The 22,986-nt window shown below is 53.1% G+C and overlaps 9 protein-coding genes across 9 annotated transcripts in view; 6 read left to right on the forward strand and 3 right to left on the reverse strand.

The window, feature by feature from the left end:
- Positions 1–1,931: 1,931 nt before the first annotated feature.
- GUITHDRAFT_92848 (hypothetical protein) lies at positions 1,932–3,512 on the reverse strand. Its single transcript, XM_005837773.1, has 8 exons — positions 3,145–3,512; positions 2,973–3,095; positions 2,839–2,925; positions 2,712–2,789; positions 2,604–2,661; positions 2,483–2,558; positions 2,299–2,429; positions 1,932–2,252 (listed from the first exon to the last, which is right to left on the reverse strand). Exons 1-8 carry the CDS (start codon positions 3,462–3,464, stop codon positions 2,007–2,009), a joined length of 1,119 nt encoding a protein of 372 aa, XP_005837830.1. The 5' UTR covers positions 3,465–3,512; the 3' UTR covers positions 1,932–2,006.
- Positions 3,513–3,780: 268 nt separating this feature from the next.
- On the forward strand, positions 3,781–4,402 carry GUITHDRAFT_151090 (hypothetical protein). The gene is given in 3 exon segments (XM_005837774.1): positions 3,781–3,814; positions 3,829–4,003; positions 4,055–4,402. 2 exon segments carry the CDS (start codon positions 3,905–3,907, stop codon positions 4,151–4,153), a joined length of 198 nt encoding a protein of 65 aa, XP_005837831.1. The 5' UTR covers positions 3,781–3,814; positions 3,829–3,904; the 3' UTR covers positions 4,154–4,402.
- Positions 4,403–4,969: 567 nt separating this feature from the next.
- On the forward strand, positions 4,970–6,554 carry GUITHDRAFT_161731 (hypothetical protein; the record flags this gene model as incomplete). Its single annotated transcript, XM_005837775.1, has 7 exons — positions 4,970–5,782; positions 5,845–5,988; positions 6,074–6,109; positions 6,154–6,207; positions 6,313–6,363; positions 6,413–6,475; positions 6,528–6,554. Exons 1-7 carry the CDS (start codon positions 5,138–5,140, stop codon positions 6,552–6,554), a joined length of 1,020 nt encoding a protein of 339 aa, XP_005837832.1. The 5' UTR covers positions 4,970–5,137.
- A 3-nt stretch (positions 6,555–6,557) lies between these two features.
- GUITHDRAFT_151093 (hypothetical protein) lies at positions 6,558–7,120 on the reverse strand. The gene has a single exon (XM_005837776.1). The coding sequence runs from the start codon at positions 7,056–7,058 to the stop codon at positions 6,696–6,698; it is 363 nt and encodes a 120-aa protein (XP_005837833.1). The 5' UTR covers positions 7,059–7,120; the 3' UTR covers positions 6,558–6,695.
- A 900-nt stretch (positions 7,121–8,020) lies between these two features.
- GUITHDRAFT_151094 (hypothetical protein) lies at positions 8,021–8,649 on the forward strand. Its single transcript, XM_005837777.1, has 2 exons — positions 8,021–8,456; positions 8,503–8,649. Exons 1-2 carry the CDS (start codon positions 8,199–8,201, stop codon positions 8,590–8,592), a joined length of 348 nt encoding a protein of 115 aa, XP_005837834.1. The 5' UTR covers positions 8,021–8,198; the 3' UTR covers positions 8,593–8,649.
- Positions 8,650–16,394: 7,745 nt separating this feature from the next.
- Positions 16,395–17,108, forward strand: GUITHDRAFT_151095 (hypothetical protein; the record flags this gene model as incomplete). Its single annotated transcript, XM_005837778.1, has 1 exon — positions 16,395–17,108. A coding segment is annotated over one exon (714 nt), but the record flags the coding sequence as incomplete, so codon positions are not given.
- Positions 17,109–17,450: 342 nt separating this feature from the next.
- GUITHDRAFT_161733 (hypothetical protein) lies at positions 17,451–18,495 on the forward strand (the record flags this gene model as incomplete). Its single annotated transcript, XM_005837779.1, has 7 exons — positions 17,451–17,767; positions 17,829–17,858; positions 17,905–17,952; positions 18,019–18,126; positions 18,177–18,241; positions 18,293–18,342; positions 18,398–18,495. The coding sequence occupies exons 1-7, from the start codon at positions 17,474–17,476 to the stop codon at positions 18,493–18,495; spliced, it is 693 nt and encodes a 230-aa protein (XP_005837836.1). The 5' UTR covers positions 17,451–17,473.
- Positions 18,496–18,788: 293 nt separating this feature from the next.
- GUITHDRAFT_134962 (hypothetical protein) lies at positions 18,789–21,141 on the reverse strand (the record flags this gene model as incomplete). Its single annotated transcript, XM_005837780.1, has 11 exons — positions 18,789–18,888; positions 18,943–19,005; positions 19,050–19,093; positions 19,146–19,248; positions 19,406–19,500; positions 19,539–19,577; positions 19,634–19,666; positions 19,853–20,041; positions 20,119–20,207; positions 20,260–20,687; positions 21,023–21,141. 11 exons carry the CDS (start codon positions 21,139–21,141, stop codon positions 18,789–18,791), a joined length of 1,302 nt encoding a protein of 433 aa, XP_005837837.1.
- Positions 21,142–21,394: 253 nt separating this feature from the next.
- Positions 21,395–22,986, forward strand: part of GUITHDRAFT_103448 (hypothetical protein) — a gene marked incomplete at both ends in the record, with an annotated part of 2,613 nt that continues 1,021 nt past the window's right edge. The window contains 11 exons of the mRNA XM_005837781.1: positions 21,395–21,402; positions 21,457–21,547; positions 21,596–21,618; positions 21,666–21,771; positions 22,033–22,124; positions 22,167–22,277; positions 22,346–22,372; positions 22,423–22,490; positions 22,537–22,604; positions 22,700–22,769; positions 22,817–22,872. Coding sequence (XP_005837838.1) covers positions 21,395–21,402; positions 21,457–21,547; positions 21,596–21,618; positions 21,666–21,771; positions 22,033–22,124; positions 22,167–22,277; positions 22,346–22,372; positions 22,423–22,490; positions 22,537–22,604; positions 22,700–22,769; positions 22,817–22,872 — 720 coding nt within the window. The remainder of the gene's footprint in view (positions 21,403–21,456; positions 21,548–21,595; positions 21,619–21,665; positions 21,772–22,032; positions 22,125–22,166; positions 22,278–22,345; positions 22,373–22,422; positions 22,491–22,536; positions 22,605–22,699; positions 22,770–22,816; positions 22,873–22,986) is intronic.

Below are 22,986 nucleotides of genomic sequence, written 5' to 3' on the forward strand. Positions count from 1 at the left end.
CTCCGGTTTGGTTCTCGCTGTCTTTTCTCTTCTCGCCGTTTGGCCTGTGCGACAGTGTCAGGGTCAAGCCTCCTCGACTCTCCTGATTGTCCTCGTACTGCTTTTTAACTTAACTTTGAGTACGAAGTAGTAGTGACCGTCTACTGACTCAGTGAGTCTGTACGGGCTCGGTTGGAACCGTCGGAACTGCCGTGTGCAAGCAACTGACTCAGGGCGGCGGCCGCGATTAGTACGGTAAGGTCCGATCCGGAAACACGCTCGGCTTCATCAATCATGATGTCACAGTTGCAGTCACCCTGGGCCGAGCCCGGCCTCAGCGGGCGCTGAGCGCGGCCTGCCACTGGGCTGGCCGCGTGACTGCCGGAGCTGATCGGTCGGACCGAACCGTACGGTAGTAGTCGGCACTGAGTACCGTACCGTACGCCGGGTAGTACCCGGGGCCTGCCATCATCGAGCCTGACCGTACTCAGTGAGTGCAGTGCTCAGTGCCGCTGAGTGGGCCCCGGCTCTCCGACGGAGTCCGGCAGCACTTAACTTTGAGCCTAGTAAAGAAACGGTACGGTAGTATCGACGGTAACCGAGGCTGACCGTTCTTGCGTTCAGTGATCGGGCAGTTCGGACCAGGGCCCCGGCTCAGCGCCGCCCGGCCCGGGGCCGCCGGACCCCAAAACGGTTTCAAGACCGTTACAGAGTTTGAACAAATGGCTTTGAGCAAACAAAGCCAGGTTGTGATCACAATAATTTTTGTTTGGAGGGAGCAGGACAAGGTCATGGCAGGGAGAGAAGAGCCTGCGAGGAGCAGACAAGCATTCACATGCGATTGTTGGCCCACCACACCTGCACTCGAGTGCTCCCAACCTTGATTGATCGAGATAGGCAGGTACCAGAAGATATGAGTTTGCGCAAGGCTGGTATCGGATTGAGTCTTGGAGCCGATCGCTCGGGGGTCTTCATACGGAGAATTTTCTATGTAATTTGTGTAAGAAGCATTGATTGTTCCTGAAGATATGAGCAGGATAGTCCTGCCCATTTCAGCGGAAGGATTGCAGTAGGTGACTACTTGGATGAGATCGATTCCTCTCCTGTTCAAGGTGGAAGAACGCGTCGGTAGCTCGTGCAAATCTTCTGCTGACGTTTTATGCAGATCTAGCAAGTGCACAAAGCTTGTTGTCGGGACCCGAGGACTCGCTCGTCTCCCTCAAAGTTCGCCATGGCACGATGAGGAAGTTGGATGTACAGGAGGTCCACCTCATAAGAAAGGTGCAGCTCAAGCCCTCGGAGGGCTCGGGAGATCTCTTCGGCATATCTGCTTCCCTGTGCGTGGTACGAGAGGGTGTTCGAGTGGACAAGGTCATGCCGGGAGGAGCAGCATGGATCAGCGGGCAGGTCGATGAAGACTTCGTCATCGTTGCCATCGACGGGAACAAGGTCACGGGCGGATACTTCCATTCGGACGAGATCGCAACGATGATCAAGGGGCCTGAAGGGACTCGAGTCAGCATTGAAGGATTCAGCCCGGCAGGAGAGGAGCGCAGCGTCGGGCTGGTTCGCATGCCTCCAGTGAACCCGAGGGTCATCGACAAGTATCGCAAGCAGCTCAACGAGAAGCTCGAGGCCTCGCTCTACGATCACCCGCAAGGATCTTCAGTTGAGGACCCGACGGGGTCGCCAGGCAACAAGGAAGGGACGAGGCCTGCATACGTGTCGAGCACGCCCAAGCCTGTGAAAGCCTCGAGCTTGTCCGAGTCAGAGCGACAGCGGGGAACAGAGCTGAATTCGCTGTTCCTCTCCACCCAGGACTCTCCGAAGCAGGTGGGGGATCTGGCCAGGACCCTCGCAAACTTCGAGAAGTGGCTGAGCGAGGAAGAGAGAGAGTGCGCAAGTCGCTTCAGGAATCTGCAGGTGAAGGTGGAGACGATCGAGCAGCAACTGGAAAACTTGGGTACTTTACAAAGAATATCGCAGAGACAAATGACGCGAACTATCAACGCGTGATCTCCATCGCATCATCTCAGAGGCTTGCTCTCGTGCGATTTAATTCTGCAGAGAGAGCAGCCGAAGCAATGCTCACCAGCTGCAGTCGAGCAGTTTTTGGCGTGTTTCTCGGAGCAGGTGCATGGCTTCACAAGCGATTGGGGCCTCTGGTTGGATCCTTCGGTCCAACCTTTGTGGCAGGACTCACAGAAGTGAGTGGAGCCAAAGCAGAAGAAGGTAGCTATGCTGCAGCAGAAGCGACACTTGTACTCCACGTACTGCACAGCTCATCAGGCGTCAAGAATCACGATGCAGCACTTTCACCTGGTCGCCATGTTGTTTGCAAGTTTTTCGTCCATTTCCAAGCTTGGAGGCGCTGCAGCTACCGCATATGAGGTCCTCGCGCTTGAACTGGTTCTCTTCTCCTCCTTCCTGTGCAAGGCAGTCTGCTATGCCTGAAATGAGAAAGTCAAGAGGCGAGGTATCGTGAATGATGGAGCCAAAGCACCCCCAAAGTATGGGCGCTGACAACGGTGGCAGAGGTAGAACTGATAGCGGCTGTTTGCAAGTTGCAAGTCTGTGGCCTGTCAACAAAGTTCAGAGACGCCAAGAAGCGAAGAATCGGTCACCTGATCTCCTTTGCTCAGTCCCTCATACTTGAGCCTCTCCAGTGCTGCCTCTTCTACTCTAGTACCCGAGAGGTATCAGCCCTTGAGCAGGAGTGGATGATCTCGGACCTGGTCTTGAGTTTGATGATCTTGTTCATGGTGGAATCGAAGGAAGGATGCTCGACCATGGCGCTGCACAGAGCACACCTGCGCGCATTTCTTTCAGAGGGCAAGCGCGGAATCCAGTTGCACTCACTTGGCGAACGTGAAGGAGATCTTAGAAGAAGTCCACCTCAGCTCAAGTCTCTTTGAGATGCAGTGCCAGTGAAAGATGTGTCCACACCTGTTCTCGTGTTATTCACTCCCACCCTGTTCTGACAGTGGACGTACCGCAACTGAACGCAGGGAGCAGCCCTGAGGTCTTCAATCCAACATAGATTACAGAACTCTGCTCCTTTGTCGTTGCACGTGAGGCAGGGTAGACATCTCTTTTCTCTCGCGATCCCATCACAACTGTACAGTCCATGTCAGGATCAACATCCTCTGGCATGAACGCGATTACTTGTGACCGCAAGTCAAACGTTTGCCACAGGCCTTGTTCTTCCGACGGATGCAGTCTTCTGATGTGCAGACAGCTTCTTGCGACGAGCCTCTCCAAGGCAAGACAGTATTGCAATACTTGCACCGCACTTTTGCTAGCGACTCCTTATGTTCTTCACACGTCTTTCCGGTGTGATACGGCATGGTCTTGCAGTCCAGACAGAAGTTCTCTCGACAAGAGCTGCAACGATATCTGCACTTCTGCAGGTGAAGAGCGTGCTTCTCAGACAGCAATTGGCCATCAGGTGCGATTCTCTCCGGAGGTTTATGTGATTCCTCCATCCTCTCAAAGATCTGCTTGCAAGCTGGATTGACACACCTGAAGAGCGTCTGATCTTGCAGCAGACGGTCAAGGTACGCTCGCGTGAGGCTCTCCTTCTCATGATCACATCCAGGTGAATCATCTTCCCCTTCGTTCCTTGGCGAAGTCCTTGTGTTGGCAACGACCTTGATGACATCCTCCTCCTGCAGGCCAGTCACTCATGCAGTGAATCTCTTTCCAAGGCTACAGCCTCCCTCATGTTCTGACTCACCTCTCCATCTTCGATTTCGATGGGTGGCGACTCCACCAGACTCCTGCTCCATCCTCGTCTTCTCTTGGTGCTCGTAACAACGTCTTCTTCTTGCGCAACAGACACGCTGGACGAGCTTGAAGTCGCCACATCGGCTTCCCATTCTGTCAGATCGATGAAAGCCTCTGCCTGGTGGGCTCGAACGGGATTATGGTGGTAGGGCTCCTCTCTCGCGGCTGGCGCTTCTACAGTCAAGTCGACAACGTCATCATTCTTCTGCCTCTGCCAACAGAACAACACGAAATGGACGTGTCAGCCGTGCATTGATGTGAAGGTCGAAAAACCAACCTTGTGGCCAAGAAGGAATCTCCCCAGCGCTTCCATGGCCCAGGAATCCTATATGATAAGCGCAGTCATCCAGGAAGCCATATCCTCTCGGTGCAATGCCGCCTGCCATGAGGATGAATTCCACGCTTTGCAATCGAACCCATCATCAGGTTCTCAAATCATTCTACTCCTTGATAACTCTCGTCGTTCTCTCATCTTATCGGCTTGGCACATCTCTTGGTCGTGTTTGAATCCCCTCATCATGCCTTACTACTCATCTCTCCTCCTCTTGTTCTCATGCCTTACTACTCATCTCTCCTCCTCTTGTTCTCATGCCTTACTACTCATCTCTCCTCCTCCATGCCTCGCTTCTCCTCTCTCCTTCTCCATGCCTCGCTTCTCCTCTCTCCTCCTCCATGCCTCGCTTCTCCTCTCTCCTCCTCCATGCCTCGCTTCTCCTCTCTCCTCCTCCATGCCTCGCTTCTCCTCTCTCCTCCTCCATGCCTCGCTTCTCCTCTCTCCTCCTCCATGCCTCGCTTCTCCTCTCTCCTCCTCCATGCCTCGCTTCTCCTCTCTCCTCCTCCTCCATCCATCATCCTGTTCTTCCGCTCGTCCCCTACGACATTCGTAGACCTAGGGCGGGTGGGGAAGTTCGAGGGTAGAGGTGGGTCACTGCAAGAAGCAGAGGGTTAGGGTAGTACAATCATCTTTGAAATAGAGGGGTATTTGAGAGCTTTCAGATAGGGTGGGGTGTGTATTGCATGGGGTACTTGTTCAAAAGGGGGTTAAACATGCTGAGAAACTGAAAGGGGTGGGGTTTGTTTCAGCTGTTTGCAACGTTTTGTAACGATTATAACCGTAAAAATAACTGCCGGCATCGCTAGTCTGCGAAGCGTCATGGTTTCACAGTGAGGAGCGAAGAGCAAGGAGAGGGAGAAGGACAGAGGGAAAAGAGCAGAGGGGAGGAGAGGGAAAAGAGCAGAGGGGAGGAGAGGAAGAGAGGTGGTTGAACCTAGTCAAGACTTCATCTCTTCACCACTGCATTCTTGTTGAGTGCATTTTGGAAGGCGAGATTGGACGTGGTTTTCGACTTTGGATCTTATCGATTACCTTGAGATGATTCTCAAAGGACTCCTGCTTTTCCTCGTCGTAATAGGAGTGTGTGATGGCGCAACTTCGTACAAGGCAGAGAGAATTACGGCAGCCGGACCTGTTGAATACATCAGCTCGGAACCTTTTGTAACAGCAGTTGGATGCGTAGAGCAGCTGAAGGTCACGTTCTATCCCATCAACGGAGTTCTCCCTGCCACAATCAACCTGTATAGGCTGGGCACCGACTTTCAGATCACTGCTTCCGCGGCTTTGATTGGCCCTGGCCGCGAACACGACATCATTTGCTGTTCGCATTATCCTTTGGACAGAAACGCAGTACTCAAACAACTCCCAGGGTATGCGAGCTCAACCTGTCAAGGTGGGGAATACAACCTGAACTACTTTGACTTCTTTCAGTGCTCGCTGTTGCAAGTGGAAACAGTAAATAATACAAAAGTAGCAACAATATATTTCGTCCCACCAGCAGGGAGTGACATAACATCGAATGGCTTTGGAAACATCACTTTCTCGGTTCAACCCATCACGGGCGAAGGGATAAAGACAGAAAGATTGATTGTAAATATCCAAATTCGTCAATGCAATGCTTGTATCAAAGCAGGCGAAGGACTCAATGCGTTCGCGAAAAGATTTTACACGCACTGGCTGCAGGTGAGGGCTTCGAGGTCTTGTATGTTGAAGGATGTGACTGTAATCGCATTTTGCGTGCTCAGGTGTACAGCTCAAATCCAGAAATCAACAGAAATCCGAATCAGATCGATGAAAACCAAGTGATCCGCCTTGGGCCGTTGTACTCGGTGAGGATAGGAGATACGCTGATGTCGATCGCAACCAAATTTGGGGTCACCGTCAATCAGGTACTTTGCATGGTGAAGGTGGATTGCATGCCTGCTGATAGACAGTGTTGACTTGTTTACATTCTCACTGATTTTCTCTGAACAGATTCTGTTTTGGAATCAATTCTTACGAAGTCAAGCGGTGAGTTGTAATTGAAGCTTCTCATCTGCTGACTTTTGCGTTAGAGCTACGCTTCCGATGGTTCCATACAGATTTCGCCGGGCTTGTCGCCAGGCCAGGTAATTAAGCAATAGCTACACAATCTACTCTCCATTTGAATGATTTCATTCTCTTCTCCTTCCATGGATATGTTGCGGCTCTAGTGGCTAACACTTGCGACACAGCTTATGTGTATACTACCAAAGACCTGCTACAACAGCTTTGGCAGTGCTCAGGTATGATTGGTTCCAACAACCATGAATGTTGTAATACGTCGTTTGTCAGCCAATCTTCAGCCAGAGGGAAGTCACTCAAGGGTATGGCGGTTCTGCTGGTCTACCTTATCAGGTGCTCCATGATGTTAGATAAGAGACGTTGAGGTTGACAAATGTATTTACAGATCTTAAATGGCACAAGTTCACCCTAGACAGTGTACGTGGATGTAGCCATAGTTAACGATAGAATTCCGTTGTAAATACAGACGTGATACACATTTGGTTGCTCGATACATGTCGTAGCTCCATGGATAAGTTAATCTGTACAAAAGCAAACGCACATCGTTTGAAGCTTAAGATTGCTGACTCTGCGATCCATGCTCGACTTCGTCTTCATCATCGCAATCTTCATCGTAATATTTGTCCTCTTTGCTATGGCTTGGTACACAATGATTGATACCTGAATGATATTCAGAGGTTTCGTACAAGCATGATAGAAAAGTACCAGTTATCTGTTCAATAGGTTCAACCACCTTCAAATTCCAGAACTCCGTTATCACTTCTTTTGCAGTTTGCCAGTCAGCATCAGCCTGCCTCTTTTCAATCTTTGAAGCTTTCATATCTCTTCTGTCCTTTTCCATCTTCCGGGTGTTGTGCAGCTCATCCAAAGTCTTCTTCTCTTGCTGTTGTAAGATGCCTACTTTGTTGAAGTTCATTCTGCCTCTAAGATCCTGCACTTTGATGTCAGCGCACGATACTCAAATACCCCAAGATCTCATGCAATGCCCTGCGGGCTCTGATTGAGTCCCTCTTGCTGCATTGTGGACACTTTCCTATCTTAGCATCCTTCTAACACTATCCCGCCCCCCTTGTTCCAATATCACTACGTGCTCCAATGTTCCTGACATGTGCTGTTCCTCCTAAATCCCTGCACACTTCCTCATGCATTTTCTGTTTCCATTCGACGTCTCTCTGAAGGATCCAGTTCAATTCGCTAGTTACAGATCCTCAAGTACAGGAGGTCTGCGGTTTCTCGTAGCAGGTTTCATCGTCCATCCTACTGTTTCACAAGATCCGAGCTGTCTCGATTCCATCTACATAATCAGCATTGTCTTTCATTCTATATAGTGTTTCTCTTGCCGATAATTCACGACTTGCAGTCATATCGTCTCCATTTTCCTTCCCCTTCATCCTCCTCTGCATCCATGCTTCCTCCCATCGCCTCACCTGCTTCACGTTCGCCTGCCCCATGACGGCAAAGTTAAAATACACCACCCACCCCCACCTTCTATCATGATGACCCCACCCCTCATCCGCCTGCCATCTCCCTGTACCCCCAACGGACATGAACACCCTACCGTTGACTACCCCTCTATTCGACCGCCTACAGCAATCCACCCCTCCACCTTCAGTCAAGTATGTCAACTTACGTACCCCTCATTTACTCCTCCACCCTACCCTACCATGATCACGACCCCGTGACTTTAAGATGTGACAAGCGTCATGCTGTCGCTCCCGGCCGGGCCCGGAGCCCCGGCGACCGGACCGGACTCTACTAGAGCCGCCGGCCCTGAGGCTGGCCTGCTGGGTGCTAAGGCGGCGGGCGTAACGGAAGGAAACGACGGCTATATCGGGTGAATGGCGTGAGGGTATCGAACCGTCGGCAGAAGCATCAGGTCACAAACAAGCCGAAGAGAGAGAGAAACAGGTGAAACAGGGAGAAGAAGATAGAGAGAAGCAGGTAGAGTTGCTCAGATTGCTTGTGAAGTGACAACCAAACTGAGGGACAGAGTTATGAATCACTAGGCTGTCAGTGCGGTGAGACAAGCTGACAGTGATACCTGTACCTCGTCGAGATGTTCTATCATGCCATGCACCTCCTCAACTACACAGTTTCCAAGGCAGGTGCGCTAGACCTGCATGAAGCCCAGTACTGCGCGTTAGCTGGAAGTAGAGATGCAGGAGTGGTCTGCAACTGCGCGGCTCGAGCAAAGTCATGTCCGGAGCCATCGATCGTAGGCACTACCCAGGGGTTTGCAGTGAAGCTTCCGAAGCTTGGAGACAGAGCCTCTGAAGCCGCGTTCATGAAGTCTCATCCCAACCTCGCGTACCTGGTCAGCTTTGCCTTGTCGATTATGTTCATCTGAATCTAAACTGCAGCACAAAAACCCATCGGTCAAAGGCAGGCTGGCTGTGGGATGCAGCACCATCAACAGTATCGCAGCTGCTGGACTGCCTGGATGTCCGTGAAGTCACTCAGTCTTTGATGGTTTACTTGTGTTGCTTGCCAAGACATGTCACAACGTGAGATTCCCCCTCGAGGTATCGCTGGATCATAGCGATCTCTTCGCCTTCTCTCTCGCTTTTCGCCTCCTCCTCTCGCCGGCATGCCACATGCATCGCGTATGCCTTGTAGGCTTTGATCTGTCAGCACTTTCACACTTGTGTCCCTCCTTTCCTTCCCTGCCTCACCCGCTGCTGCTTGTACCAGTCGTCCCCTTCCTCCATAACGCTCATGCTCTCGAACGCCACAGCGAGGTTCTTGAGCATGGCACTGGAGATGTGGGGGAGATGTCGGGAAGAGCATGCCATCATCTTGTTCGGTGTGAGAAGAGGGTCAGACGAGGAAAGAGAACCTGAGCAGCACAGGTCGTCGGAGCTTCTCTCCTCCATCCCGCCTTTTCCATTATCTCTCGACACCTGCCGCACTCTCCTGTCAGATGGGAAGCGCATGCCGCACGGGGTCGCCCTTGCAGGAAGATTGGGTTGCACTCGTCTCCTCGCGGAGTACCAGGGACAACTCCACAGACATCGGGGTCGAGAGCGTTCACCCGCTCCTCCTCGTTGCACTCTGACTCCAGGCACGGGAACGCGACCTTGCAGCGGGGAACCCCACTAGAAGGACGAGAGGAAGCAGGAGAAGCAGCAGGAGGAGGGAAGTGAAGGAGGAGGTGCGACGACAACTACTCGAATGTCAGGTAGAGACAGCAGAAGTTGAGGAGGGACCTGCATGAAGGAGTTGATGACTTCAACCATCGCGATCCGCTCCCACGAGCCTCCCATGCGAGTCAAGATGGCCAGCAGCTGCTGCTCCTCACCTGCGTCCCACTCCCTCCCTCCCTCCGGCAACCTGGGTAGGCGGAGAGAGGAGTCGAGCAGCAACTCGCGAGGAGGAGGGGGGGAGGAGGAGATACGGCTAAGCATTCCTGAGGGGACGATGGCATGTCGTTTCCTTTGCTCGTCTCAGCTCAGTCAGCAAGTCGAAGGAGGGGAGGACGTACGACAAGGAAGGGTCCAATGCCTCCAGCCCGCTGCTGAGGAGGAAGACGTGGGTAGCGCTGGGGAAGGTGAGGGAGGAGGAGGAGGAGGCTTGAGCTCGCAGAACCTGTTTGCCCGGAGAAGTTGGCTGAGGTTGTAGGCTCCCTGCTTACCTAGTGAGACGCTGAAGGTGGAGGAGAAGGAGGAGGAACCTGAGGGGGGGGGGAGAGACGAGTGAATCGTCGACCAGGGAAGGTCAAGTTAAGGTGATGAATGCTTGCTTGACGTGTATTGAACCATTCGTAGCTGTGAGGAGACGAGTCAGTGACATGAAGGAGATGGTATGACAGTATGATGATGATGATGATGATGATGATGATGATGATGAGATCGAGTTAGCTGGGGGAAGATCACGTCGGAGACAGGAAGGGGAAAGCGTCTTCAAGAGGGCTCGAGGAGAGGGGGGGGAAGAGAGACTCGAGACGCGAGAGCGAGCGAGCGAGCGAGCGAGCGAGCGAGTGAGTGAGTGAGGGAGGGAGTGAGGGAGGGAGTGAGGGAGCAGCACAACTCAACGTTGCCTGATATGCGAGAGGTCGAGTTGCTGGACGTCAGGCCGGGCATGTTCGCACTCCATGAGGTAGCGGATGATGTTGGTCTGCAGGTCCCCCTGCACAGCATGACGGAGGAAGAAACCTGAGAGTTGGACTCTACCTTGACTAGCACGACTCCTCCCTCCGGCACTGCGCTCAACATGTCGTGCCCGACCTGGAGGGTTCTCCTCTCATTCTCCTCCTCCCCACAGCATCCGCCACCGCCGCGATCACTACCAAACGCTCCTCCCCGCCTGCTCCTCTGTCTCCCTCTCCTGCTCCTCTCTTCATATATCACCTCCCACAACGTCCAATCGCGGCTCTTGTCGCATGCCTTCCAGTTCGTCGCAATCTGAAATGACATGCCCAGCAAACCGACCGAAATGACGAGAAACTTGAAACGAACACGTCAATGCTTCCTCCTCCCCCTCCTCTCCCCCCCCTCCCCCTCCCTCCCTCCTCCTCCTCCTCCTCCTCCTCACGATCCTCGCCTTATGTCTCTCCTGTCCTTTTGCCTCTCCCCATCATCACTAACACCAACACACCAGTTCTCATCTCCTCGACTCTCATCATTCTTTTTTCACCTCTTGTCTTCGCATTCCTTCCATCCAGTCGGCAGCAGAACTCGCTAGGAGGGCGAAGCCAACACCAACTAGACGAGGAGGATTCAGAGGAGGAGGAAACAACATCAGGTGACCGTAGAGATGGATGAAACAGTAGAGTTGCATCCAGAAGCGCGAGTGAACCTTCCTGTACCTTCCACGACACATCACGGTGGACCCCAACAAGTCAAGTCATCACAATTCACTGAGTGTGACGTGGGAGAGAGGGAGGTTGGCAAGGGAGTGAAAGCAGAGCAAGAAGTTCATCCAGGACGCAAACAATGTCCAGCCCAGCGCTGACACGTCACAGGTTATGCTCTGCTCTCCTAGCCTCCTGATCTTGGAGCAAGTACCTCGCGTCCTCCGACATCGCAGCATCTCCCAGCACCCAACAAGAGCGAGCAAGACGCCGACGTGACCAGTCTGGACAGGAAGGTCGCACAAGAATAGACCTGATCATGATCAGATCAGACAAGGCATCATCTAGCGTGCGTCAAGACCAACTCCTTTCCTCAGGCTCTCCCACCCTTGCCGCTCCCCGTCACTTCCTGCAAACAACTTCCACGTCCCATATTCCTCGCGGAGGACATGTTTGACCTGGACAGAGTCAGTCAGCCCTGCCGTCTTACTTGCTCAGCTTGCCCTCTCGTCTGTCTTACCATCCCACGCCATGTCGACGTGTCGCCCCATGCGCCACGCGGGGGATTCTGAGCAGCGAGGGCCAAGTAGAGGTAGGGGGAGAGGCCGAGAAGAAAATAGAAGAGGATCGTGACCAAGCACGATACCTGAAGTCATCTCAAGAGGCGTCGGAGCATGTTGTGAAGATTCTGACGATGAGAAGGAGGAAGAGAATCTGTTGGAGGAGCAGAAGAACGAGCAAGAGAAGCAACAGCCAAGAAGAGGTCGGGTATGTAGAATTGCATTGTGATGAACGCACCCGCATCATCCGCTTCCTGCTGTGATACAAGACACCACAGGCAAGAGGGAGAGCCACGAAGAGGATTATGTGCTGGTTCGTCATGCTCACTCCGAAGACGAAGGAGCCGACATAGGGGACGAGGGGAAGGCCGCCAGGCTCCAGCAGGTGATCGCATGTCATCTTGATCAAGCAGGAGACAAACAGGTTGTTGAGAGCGAAAACCTGTCAGATACATGATACTATGATACAAGGAAGACACGAAGATGACAACAACTGCCACTTCCCCTTCCGTCTTCTCACAAGGACAATCAACGTCTCACCTCAGCCTGCACGCTGTGAGACCATACCAGCGGACAGAAGGCATAGAAGCCCGCGGAGAGGTAAGCTGAGGAGAGCGCGATCGCTCTTGTGGTGACTGTTACCTGCGCTGCTTCAGACAAGGACGTGGAGGATCAGGGCTGAGGAGCAGAGGATGACCTCGAGATCATCCCAAGGTGTTGTTGAGCCCTCGCATGACACGTCAGCACAGACCACGAGCATGGTGCACCTTACAAGGTCACTGCGACGTTTCCTAGTGATATCGGTAGCGAGTCGTCTCACAGTGCTGAAGATGAGAGCTGCTGAAGCTGCCGAGGACAGGCCCGACAGCAGAGCAACCTTGGCTGTCCAGGGAGATCAGATGCCTCCTGCTTGTCCTCGATGATGACACCACCTGCTGGCGTGCCGCAGGGGAGCCATGAAAGCAAGAAATGCCCCAGAACCTGCTCGGAAGCGAATGAGCTCGGCACCTCGATCCTCCCCTTGACGCTTCACCGTATGCAGAGGGTAACCAGGAGGGTGCGGGATGCCCAGGGTGCAAGCTAGGAAGGACATCAGAGTACAGGCACAACTTTGCTGCTGTCTCACCTGCCACGATCAGCTCGCCACTGTCCCCCCCATGAATGGTCTGATACTGCATCAGGAGCGTCAGGAGACAAGAAGCGCACTTCCCAGTGGGGGGTTGGAACCTGCGTTGAGCAGTAGATTGAGAAGCTGATCAGAAACATCGTCAACGAATGGAAGTCAAATGCCATTGTGCAGGTGGTAGAGCAGGATGTTGTTGTTGTCGTTGCTGCTGCTGCTGCTGCTGCTGCTGCTGCTGCTGCTGCTGCTGCTGCTGCTGCTGCTGCTGCTGCTGCTGTTACGGTTTGAGGAGCCTTTCGAGGTTCAGAAGTCTCTGTCATCGCGGTTCCCGTTGGAAGCCGGGCCGCGTGATATCAACTTGCAGGCTGAAGTCTCAGGACAAGTGCCGTACCGGGCGTGCGAGGCCCTGAGATCATGCTCCGAGCACCAGGACCTCAAAGCTTCAAGGCTTGACACCGTGGCATGCCGCCAGTCTCACAGCCGCCGCCGCTCACACGGTGACAGGGGCGACCGTCGGACACAGCGGTAGCCGCATGGCGATGAGTCTCTCAGTCAAGATGGCGTTGCACAAACTTGAAAGGAACTTGATAAGCCGTTACATTTACTCAGCGACCGTTACGGTTGCAAACTTGGCAAGTTGATCAGACCCGGCACTGCGGCACTCCGGGGCGGGCCCGGGGCCCCTTCACGGTTCAGTTCGCCGCATGATTCCGAGTCCGGCGTAGCCTACTAGTGACTGCGGCTTTACTCAAAGTCAAAGATCAGTACCGGAGGACTTCCTTTACTCAAAGTTAAGTTAAAACTTGAACTTCATCCCCTGGCAGTACTAGCCGCTGAGGACCGTCCGACAATCAGGAGAGTCGAGCCTCAGCGAGAGCCTTGACTTTGACACAGGCTGTCGCACTGGCCAAACGGGCGGCGAGACTGAGAAGAGACTCGAAAAGACAGCGAGAACCAAACTTCCCCCGGGCCCGGCAAACGCAGGACAATCCCGGGGGCCAGCCTCGGCGAAGCGGACACGCCGGTACGGGTACTCCGGGCCAGCCCGGGACTCGGGCCTTGAGCTGACGAAAGATTCGAGGCTGGACCGGATGCGTTAGCAAGTCGGATCACCTGAGACGTCTTGCGAGGCCGCGAGCCTGAGAGACCATCCAGCGCAGCCGTTTCCGGAGGCTTGCAAGTTAGAAAAGACAGCGAGAACCAAACCTAATCCCGGCGCCGACTGCTGTCCCGCCGCCAAACTTAACTGATACCTTGGCACTTAACAGCGCGCCGCTGAGGAACTTTCGGAACATCCGGCCCCGGGACACGCCTGATCGGACCGCACGGCGAGAACTGAGAGAAAAGACAGCGAGAACAAGTTCCGAAGTTCACTGAGTGACTCATCATCGGATCGCGCGACCCTCAGGGCCTCCCGGCGGTCCGATGGGACCACGACAGCCGTCACGCCTTTGACTCATGGTCTGCCGCGACCTCGGGGGATGTGACGGGGGGACCTGACCTCCGTTGAAGGGACCTGACTAGTCATTCCGGAAAAAAGTGACTTCTCATCAGGACACCCTACCCCTAGACTACCCCTCCCCCTGCCAAATTGTACCCCTCCGCTTCTATTACAACCCCAACGGATGAGGACCCCATTCGTAGAGTACCCCCTGATTCGTGAGAGATTTATTGGGATTGAGGGGGTATGGTACAAAAGTGTATTTTAAAGATGAGGAACGTGAGCCCTCAAACCCACCCCCCCGGAATTTGTCAATCCCACCAGCCCACCCCAAGGGCACATCCCAGATTTCAAACTGAAGGGAAAAAACGGCCTCTTTGGAGGGACCCACCCTCTGGATTCTCTCTTGTAAGTACCCCTCTCCATCCTCGGAAAAGATCCTTGAGTTTAGAAGGTGTCATTGTAAAAAGTCGTCGATTCAGAATGGACCCCATCTTTTGACGTGGATAACCCACCCTCGTTCCACGATGCGACCCAGATCCCGTCATCAAATTTGAACTTTGCAACTGAAGTTTAAGGACCCGCCCTCCAAATTGATGATCCCTCACTACCCCACCCCTGATATGAGAGCAGCCCCCGGTTGCCGCTACGGCAACGCGAGCACGTTCATAATAAAAGCAGCAATGACTACCTTTGTTCTCCACTACCCCTTCTTCCCTGACCCTACTGTCATCTCATATCTGAATCAGAAAATAGGTGGGTAGTACAAACAAAGAGAGTTGGCGGAAGGGGTGGTGGTACTCACCACCGGTGATGAAGAGGGTCGTACGGGAGGGATGTTGGAGTAGAGGAATAGAACCTGTGGGTGGTTCTGGCTGTCGGACTTTTAGGCTGCGCCGATGGGTGGGGTGGGGTAGTCATCGGTACCAACTTTGGTTTTACCTTGCTGTTCGTGCGAGGAGGCTCCATAAAGTACGGGTGGTAGGCATAGGTGGCAAGGGGTGATGGCAGTACGGGTGGTGTCACATACGTTGCTGACCACTCGGTCAAAACAACTGGGTGGGGTATATCAAGGTGGGGTGGGTGTTTGTTGGGTGGTCAAGATAGTTTGGCAATGGTGGGGGTGCAGAGATGATTCAAGATACACGTGGGTAGTAGAAAGTCACACGGCCACAAGTGCCAGGATGCAAGGAGGACCTTTTTGCATCGATGATCGGAAAGAGATAATGATGAGGTAGACTATAGGGGGTAGGAGCCCTTGAGACTTTTCATTTTGTAAGTAGAAATTACACGGGTAGGTTGTTTGGCTATGGGTCCATGATCGAGAGGGTGGAACGTGGAGATTTTGCAGGGTGTACGGGGGAGAGCAAAGGGGTGTGGGGTCTAGGTTGATGGGTGGGGTACCATTTACAGGAGGTGGAGGTACATATATTTTTTTGTAGGGGGATAGGGGTGTATTTGGAGAGGGTGGGGGTACGGAACGTATCTGAAGGGGTAGGGTTCAGGGGGTAGGGTGGAAAGTGCGGCATTGGAGGAGCATTGGAGGAAAAGAGGAGGAACGAAGAAAGAGGCGTCAGGCGGTTCAGGGTCGAGCAGGTAGCTGATAGGAGAACATCATCTGCTTCGAGATCCAGTTAAAGGAGATCTTGGAATACCAGCAGCGCAGGGAAGGTATTCTTGGTTCAACCAGGTCGAATCGGATCAAGGGAATTTCCTAGTGTTTTGTGGAGTTGATCGAAATTACCACATCATCTGGACCATCTCAACAGGAATTGGACCAACAATTCATCTCGTGCGCGACGACAGATTCATTGCTGTGCCAGAAGCATGAAAGGAGCATGCTGTTGAGAGAATCATAAAAACTGGAGATTTCCCTCGTGAACATGGATTGTCCCATGGAAGAAATTGATCTTCAAGCCAATAGGGATGCTGGCGTTATTGAAACTGAATCCAGATCAAATCTGCAAACAGAAAAGGTAACTGGCAAGGAGGGAAATGCCTTGCGCAACACTGCATTTGTCAAACTTGAGGAAGTGGACGAAGTCAAAATCGTGGTGCAAGATTCTTGTAAGAGCACCAAGCTAAAAGACCAAGAGCAACATGAACAAAGCGTATGGCAGAAAATTTCGAATATTGATCCTCAAATATGGTGGGCGTTGATCGGAATACTGTTATTCATTGGTTTGGGAGCGATTTGTGGAACGCAGATCTATGAAACAATCATAGAAGCGAAAGATTGGTTTGTTAACGAGATTCCTATCAGTATTATTTGGTACTCGGTGATGTTCTCGTTGTCTTCGGCTGTTATGCTACCTTATGGTCCTTTCTGTATCTCAGTTGGCTATATTTATGGCTTCTGGTTTGGTTTGATTGTCCAAACAATTGCAATATTTACATCTTCAGCATTGATTTACTATATTGGGAGGATTGGCTTCAAGAGCAGAGTTGATCAGTACATGCAGAAGTACATCATATGGAAGGCGATGATGGCTGGGATTGAGAAGAGTACGTATGAAGCGGCCAAGATCAACATACTGCTGTGCTTCGTTCCAATGCCTTACGGAGTGCATGCGTTTCTTTTCGCGCTATCGACCTGCCCCTTTGTGCCCTTCGTGATCAGCTTTGAGATCGGAATGATTGGGCACACGACGCTGAACCTGGCGATTGGGGACGCCCTGGCACAAGCAACTTCCGAGGGAACGGATCTGTACACCTTGATCGGAGCAATCTGTGGGGTGACGGCAATGATCTTTACGATCTGGTACGGCGGTGTGCTTACACAGAAGATGATGGATACTTACATCCAAGAGGGAGGAGAAGCTGACGGCACGCTTCTTCACAATGCTTCTATGCACGGTTCAGCCACCGAGGTTCAAGTTGTAAACAGCAGCTCGGAAGGATCTTCAACATGTCATGAGAACACTTCCTCGGACAGTAGCATTGACTTGGAGCAGAACATCTTAATTGCTGAAGTTGTGGAGGAGGGAGACATGGAAGGGGGGGACGGGAAGGCAGATGAGGAGGACGAGAAGAAGGGATTAACAGAAGGTTGAGGTCAAGGCATATCATGTACAGCTTGATGATTTTTTCTGAAATTAAATCACCATGAACGAATATTCTTCACGGCGACTTGAAACAATCAACTATGCTTTCATCTGCAAAATGTCTTCCCGATTGCGAGTTGTTGGGGCACGACTAGTTCTTGTCTTGTCTGCCTTGAAGGGTAGGGGTAGTTGGAAAAGGAGGTAGGGGGTACACAGATGTGGGTATGAGACTCACTATATGTCTGGTACCCACCAATTGACTCTACTGAGTACGGGTATTATTGGGTGCTCAAGGGAAGAATATGGTGGGGTATAAGAAAAGAAGGGTGGAGGTGGTAGATTGGTGGGGTCAGGGGTGGTGGGGACTGATCGCAATGGAGGAGAAGATCTCGAGGGTGTATGAGGAGATGGAGAAGTTGAGGACGGAGAACTCCGCGCTGAACGACGAGATCAACGAGCTTCACCTCCTCCTCCTCGAACTTGGAGACCCTGACGAGAAGCCTCACCCCAAGCTGATCCTCCGAGGAGACACGTGGATCGTGGAGGGGCACGAGAGCACAGAGAACGAGCTGGTGGTGAACTGCTCCAAGGAGGAGAACGTCGAGATCGTCAAGTGCGATGGAGGGGAAGAATATTTCTGCATTAGGATACAGCCGATCGCCGGGAAGGTACCATGGTATGCGCGCCTTCAACCGAGATTTGACCCTTGCGCCACGTTCATCCCCTCAGGTACTCGTTGAGAACTGCAAGAAGCTCAAGGTATTCTGCAAGCTGAGTGAGATGGCGACCTCACATTCTCTTCCAGGTGGTGACGGAGTGTGTGCTGTACGAGATTGTCCTCTTCAACTGCGAGGTTCCTTCCTCCTGTCGAGCCCCACACGGGGTCGAAGCTCCTACTGACTTTGTCCTGCTGCTGCAGGACATAGTCCTGGTGGTCGGCGGGGAGTCTCCCTTCATCGAGCTCAACAACTGCAAGGGCGTCGGTCTTCTCCTCTCGCACGAGAGCATGGATGGGCCGATCGAGCTCGTGGGTCAAGTCACCCCCTACGACCCTCCCTGCTGATTGCCACTTGACAGGTTCGGAGTGGGGGAGTCGTGCTGACCTCGCCTCTCATCTCGCGAGAGAAGGTGACGCACAAAATGTGAGGAGGAGGCTGACGCTGTCCGCTCGTCGCTCTGACGATCTGCTCCAGGGTCTGCACGTCGGAGGAGCTGGAGGCAGGGGACAGGTTGTGGTTCTGCGGTAGGAACTTGACAAGTGCGGGGTGTGGGATCAGACGCTGATGTTGAAGTCGCAGAGATGCCGTCGTATGTTCAGATGAGCTTCTGGAACGGCAAGTGGTACGCTCGACCGACGAGCAACGCGGATAATCAGAGTTTGAGCTTCGAGTCATGAGGCACAAGAATTGGGGCGGGTGACAACAAGGGGAGTTTCAATGTACATTATCAAACTTGCTAGGATAGTCTGACTTCTCCGGGTGGATCCATGCGGGCAGTGGGCGGGTCTACGTGTACATCTTGGAGGAGAGAGAGGATAGTTTCTTCAACGTCAACCCCTCGTTCCACCGTTTCCTCACCCCCGAGTCCCTTGCCGTCCTCTCAAACCGCCTCACATGTTTCTTCGACGGCTTTTCTCGCCTTGGAGGTAAAATTGCATGTCATGCAAGAAGAGGCAGGGAGCAAGTCAAGTCACTTGTTGATCGCCGAGTCCTCTCGCAGCCTCTGCGAGTCCGGCTTCCACTTGCCCTTGCTCGCCTTCCTTACCGCTGCCAGTTCCTTCATCCTCTGCCTGCGCCGCAGAACGAGTGACCTCAACTCTTCCTGCATACCAGCAGGCTGGTACCTGTGCTCCTCAGTCTTCCTTTGGTTGGTTTCTGCCTTCTCGATCTGAAACTGCATCCTCGACCTGGAGCGACAGGTTCATCCCCTCCCTCTCCTCCGCTTTCGGACCTCGGAAAGAAAGTGTCGTCGCCTGGTTTCAGTCTGTTGAAAACCTGCGAGCTCTCCGTCACAGGCGAAGCGAAGCATCTCAAGAGCAAGTCCTACCCGCACTCGCTGCTTCTCTATGTGATCAAGCATCTCCTGGGCTGTTGCAAAGTAGCTGCCGTCGTACATACAACGGAAGGGCCTTTCCCTCTCCGGCAGATTACTGAAGAAACAAAATCATTATCTTCCCCCCACCTCCCCCCCCCTCCTTCTTCTGAAGTGTTGGTCTAAATAATCTACATCATCATGAGAATCTCCATCTTCATTTGCGTCCTCGTCCTCATCAATACACTGGAACATAAAACCCCGAAATGTATCACCTCACAATCTTCACAGCTGACTGCTCCTTGAAATCATCGTCCTGCATGGGAGGAGGCGGAAGTTCTGTGCCGATGAAATCTTCCGTCTGCCATGCCTTGGTGAGAGTCAGTTCAGACCAAACGATTGGCTCACCAGGGTGGCAAAGGCAGCGCTTGTTTGCGATGTTTGTTGCTGCAAGAGGGAATGAAAGTCAAGGTATGGCCCATCTCTGTCAAAAGTCAGTGTACCTGAATGAGAGATTCCAACTCAGGGTCTTCGTTCTGAAAGTCAGATGTCAGACCAGAAGATACATCACACGATCGGTTGGCATGACGTGGGTCGTGATATCAAATCATATTTCCTTACATCACCTCACATCACATTTTTCATCATGTCATGCCACGTCAAAAATATGAATGTGCTGAGCATCACGACGCGACTTCAGAGATATGGACTAGGTCGTTCACCTCATCATCATCATCATCATCATCATCCTCGTCTTCCTGCTCCTCTTCCCCTTCTGAACAGGACATGCTGTCTTTGCGTTTGCTTGCGCCTCGTTCCAGCCTCGCCATCTTTGCATCCGCCTCCTTGTTAGGCTGAGCATTTCCGATCTTCTTCTCTATGATCTTCTGCTCTTTCAGCTTCCTCAAGTTCTGCAAATGTCTCGGAATGAGTCCTTTACACAGCGGAGGAGGGGGACGGGGAGCAGGAGGACGAGCACAACGAGTACCTCTATCTCTTGCATCAGCTCTGCTATTCGTTTCTTCTTGCTCTCAAGCTCACTTTCTTCCTCATCTCCTCTCAAGGATTGGCTCGACCCTGTTGCGACAAGGGACATCAGAACTGAAGTTCAAACTATATCACTGCTCACTTCCATCATCTTCCAAGCTCTCATCGTCAACTTCGTCTTCACTAGTGCTGTCTTCCATGTCCCTATTCTTACGCTTGCCCGGTTTTGATGCGCCTTTTAGCTCTTTCCTCTTCGTCTTCTTCTTGGCATGTTGCTTTGCATCGCTTCTGTGCTGTGAGGATGCTTCTTCGTCCACATCCTTCATCTTCATCGTCGACGCCTCACCATCGCCGGTCCCAGACGCATCGTCGGATCCTTCGTGGGAGGACAACTTCTCGTGGAATATCTTTGCCAACTCTGCAGAATTTCTGAACTTGTTTGTCATACCCTCTCCAAAACTTCCATAACTCCGACGAAATGCTGCTTGCCAGGTCGAGTGCTTCGTGTCTGAATCTCCCGAGTGGTCGTCTGCATTCGCCTCTGTCGTCTTCTTACCTCCACCCCGTAACCTGGGGCCGTGAAAATTCAGCAGACATCAGTGATACTCTTTCATCTTCTTCCCCTTACTTCTTTCCTCCCATAGTTCGTTCCCCTCCTTCCTCAGTTCTGCCTTCTCTACGATCACTCTCCCCTACTATCAGCCCCTCGTTCTATCATCCTAGTCCCTTCTCCCTCCCTCCCTCCCTCCCTCCCTCCTTCTCCCACCCACGCACGCACCCACCCACCCACAATCCCTCCCTCCCTCCCTCCCTCCCTCCCTACTGCCATCCCCCTTATCGCTCCCCGCTTTCCGCTATCTCCCGCCTCTCTCTTCTCTCTCCTCCCTTTTCTCTCTCTCTCTCACCTCAGCATCGGCTCCTCCTTCATCGCCATCTCCTTCATCGGCTCCTTCTTCATCGGCTCCTCCTTCATCGCCATCCCCGTCGCCACCAACCACATCATTGCGACTCCTGCCATGCGCATCCCGGATCACGCCCAACCAACACATTTTCATCACCCTCATACTCAGTCCTGGTGCCAAATCTACTTGAGTGATAAAGATCACTAATGAGAAATTGCTGTCTTTTACATTTGATATGCTATTGCTCTCCGGCGAGCTTGGTACCTTGTTCCTGTCGGACGTGTCATGGTGTGAAGCGACGGGTTGTGGCGACAGCCATGAACGAGGAAAGAGAGAGAAGGAGAGGAGAGGACAAGATGACAAGCTAGTGAGAGGATGAGGCAGTGAGTAGAGCAAGCAACAGGGAGGTAGGCTGACAGAGAGTGGGTCTTGAAAAGTGGGAGCGATCATTTGCGAGGAGACGTGGGGTTTGAGGTGACCGACCTTGAGACCGACCTGGCGCTGTGGCGGGGAGACGACGACATGCTGGTGGGATGATCCTTTCATGGTCGTTGCAAGGTCCCTGACTCTTATCAGATTGACGGAGAGGACGCGTATAAGTATCCCACCTGTCCATTGAAACTCTCTTCACACCTTTGCCTCCCAGGACGGCTCCCGGCATGGAGGCGCTGCTCGATGAGAAGGCCCTACTCTCGTCCATGGCTGATTGCACAGTCGAGGAGGAAGCAGACAAGGGGCCGCCAGAAAACCTTGTGAGACCTGGTGCTGTTGCGTCAGGGAGAGTCGTTTGACTTGCGGACAGGATTCGTTTGTTGTAGATGAGTGGCCCAACGACGATCGTCCGCGCGAGAAGGCATGCCTGCTTCCTCTCCCTACCAACCTCATCTCTCTCTCCCTCTTTTCTCATCTCCCCCTCCTTCTCACCTCCTTTCCCTCGTCTCCTCCTCCTCCCTCCTCCCTCATCTCTCACTTCATCAGCTTGCTAGTCTGTTTGCAGGTAACCAAATCTGCAGGTCTCGATGCAGCTGGACAACAACGACTTCTACGACGGCGAGGTACTGGACGGGCTGATGGACGGGCGGGGACGATACACGTTCTCCGACGGGTGAGAGAGACGATCGTCTCCTCGTCGATGACGTGGTGATAGGAACGTCTACGTCGGAGAGTGGGTGCGAGGGAAGAAGCAGGGGACCGGCACCTTCACCTGGTCCAACGGCGACGTCTACGAGGGAACGTGGCTAGACGGCAAGATGCACGGGTGATGCCCTGCTGGTGGTGGTGGTGGTGGTGGTTGTGGTTGTGGTGGTTCTAACACTCTGCGAGCAGGCATGGGAGGCTTGTGCTCAAGGACAAGTGATGCTCCTGCTGCTTGTCGCTGCTGCCCGTGTGACCTTCGCTGGCAGAATGATCTACGAGGGGGAGTGGCAGGAGGGGAAGTGCCATGGGAAGGGGAACTGCCGTTACCAGAACGGTCAGAGGAGGCGGATCGAGCTCTCCCCTCCCTCATGTTCACGCAGGCGACAAGTTCTCTGGGGAATTCCGGGATGGTAAGAGATTCGGCCAAGGGAAGCTCGTACAAGTAGAGGTAGTTTCTATCCTCCTGCTCCTGCTCCTGCTCCTGCTCCTGCTCCTGCTCCTGCTCCTGCTGCTCCTGCTCCTCTTGCTCCTCACGTTCTTTAGGGCTACACGTGGGAGGGAAACTGGCGGGGCAACGCGATGGAGGGGCAGGGGACCTGCAAGTATCCTTCAGGTGAGGCCCTCTGCTCTCTGCTGCCTCTGACTGACATGACGCGGTAGGAGATGAGTACGAGGGCGAATGGAAGGAATCAAAGAGACATGGGAAGGGCATACAGGTCCGTCCTCCTCCTCCTCCTCCTCCTCCTCCTCCTCCTCCTCCTTCTCCTCCTCCTCCGCTTCCTCGTACCTCTACTCTCTGCCGTTGACGCCTGAACGTCATGGCAGCGTTA

Source organism: Guillardia theta (genome assembly GCF_000315625.1).
Source record: "Guillardia theta CCMP2712 unplaced genomic scaffold GUITHscaffold_13, whole genome shotgun sequence".
In the NCBI taxonomy this organism is placed as follows: Eukaryota; class Cryptophyceae; order Pyrenomonadales; family Geminigeraceae; genus Guillardia; species Guillardia theta.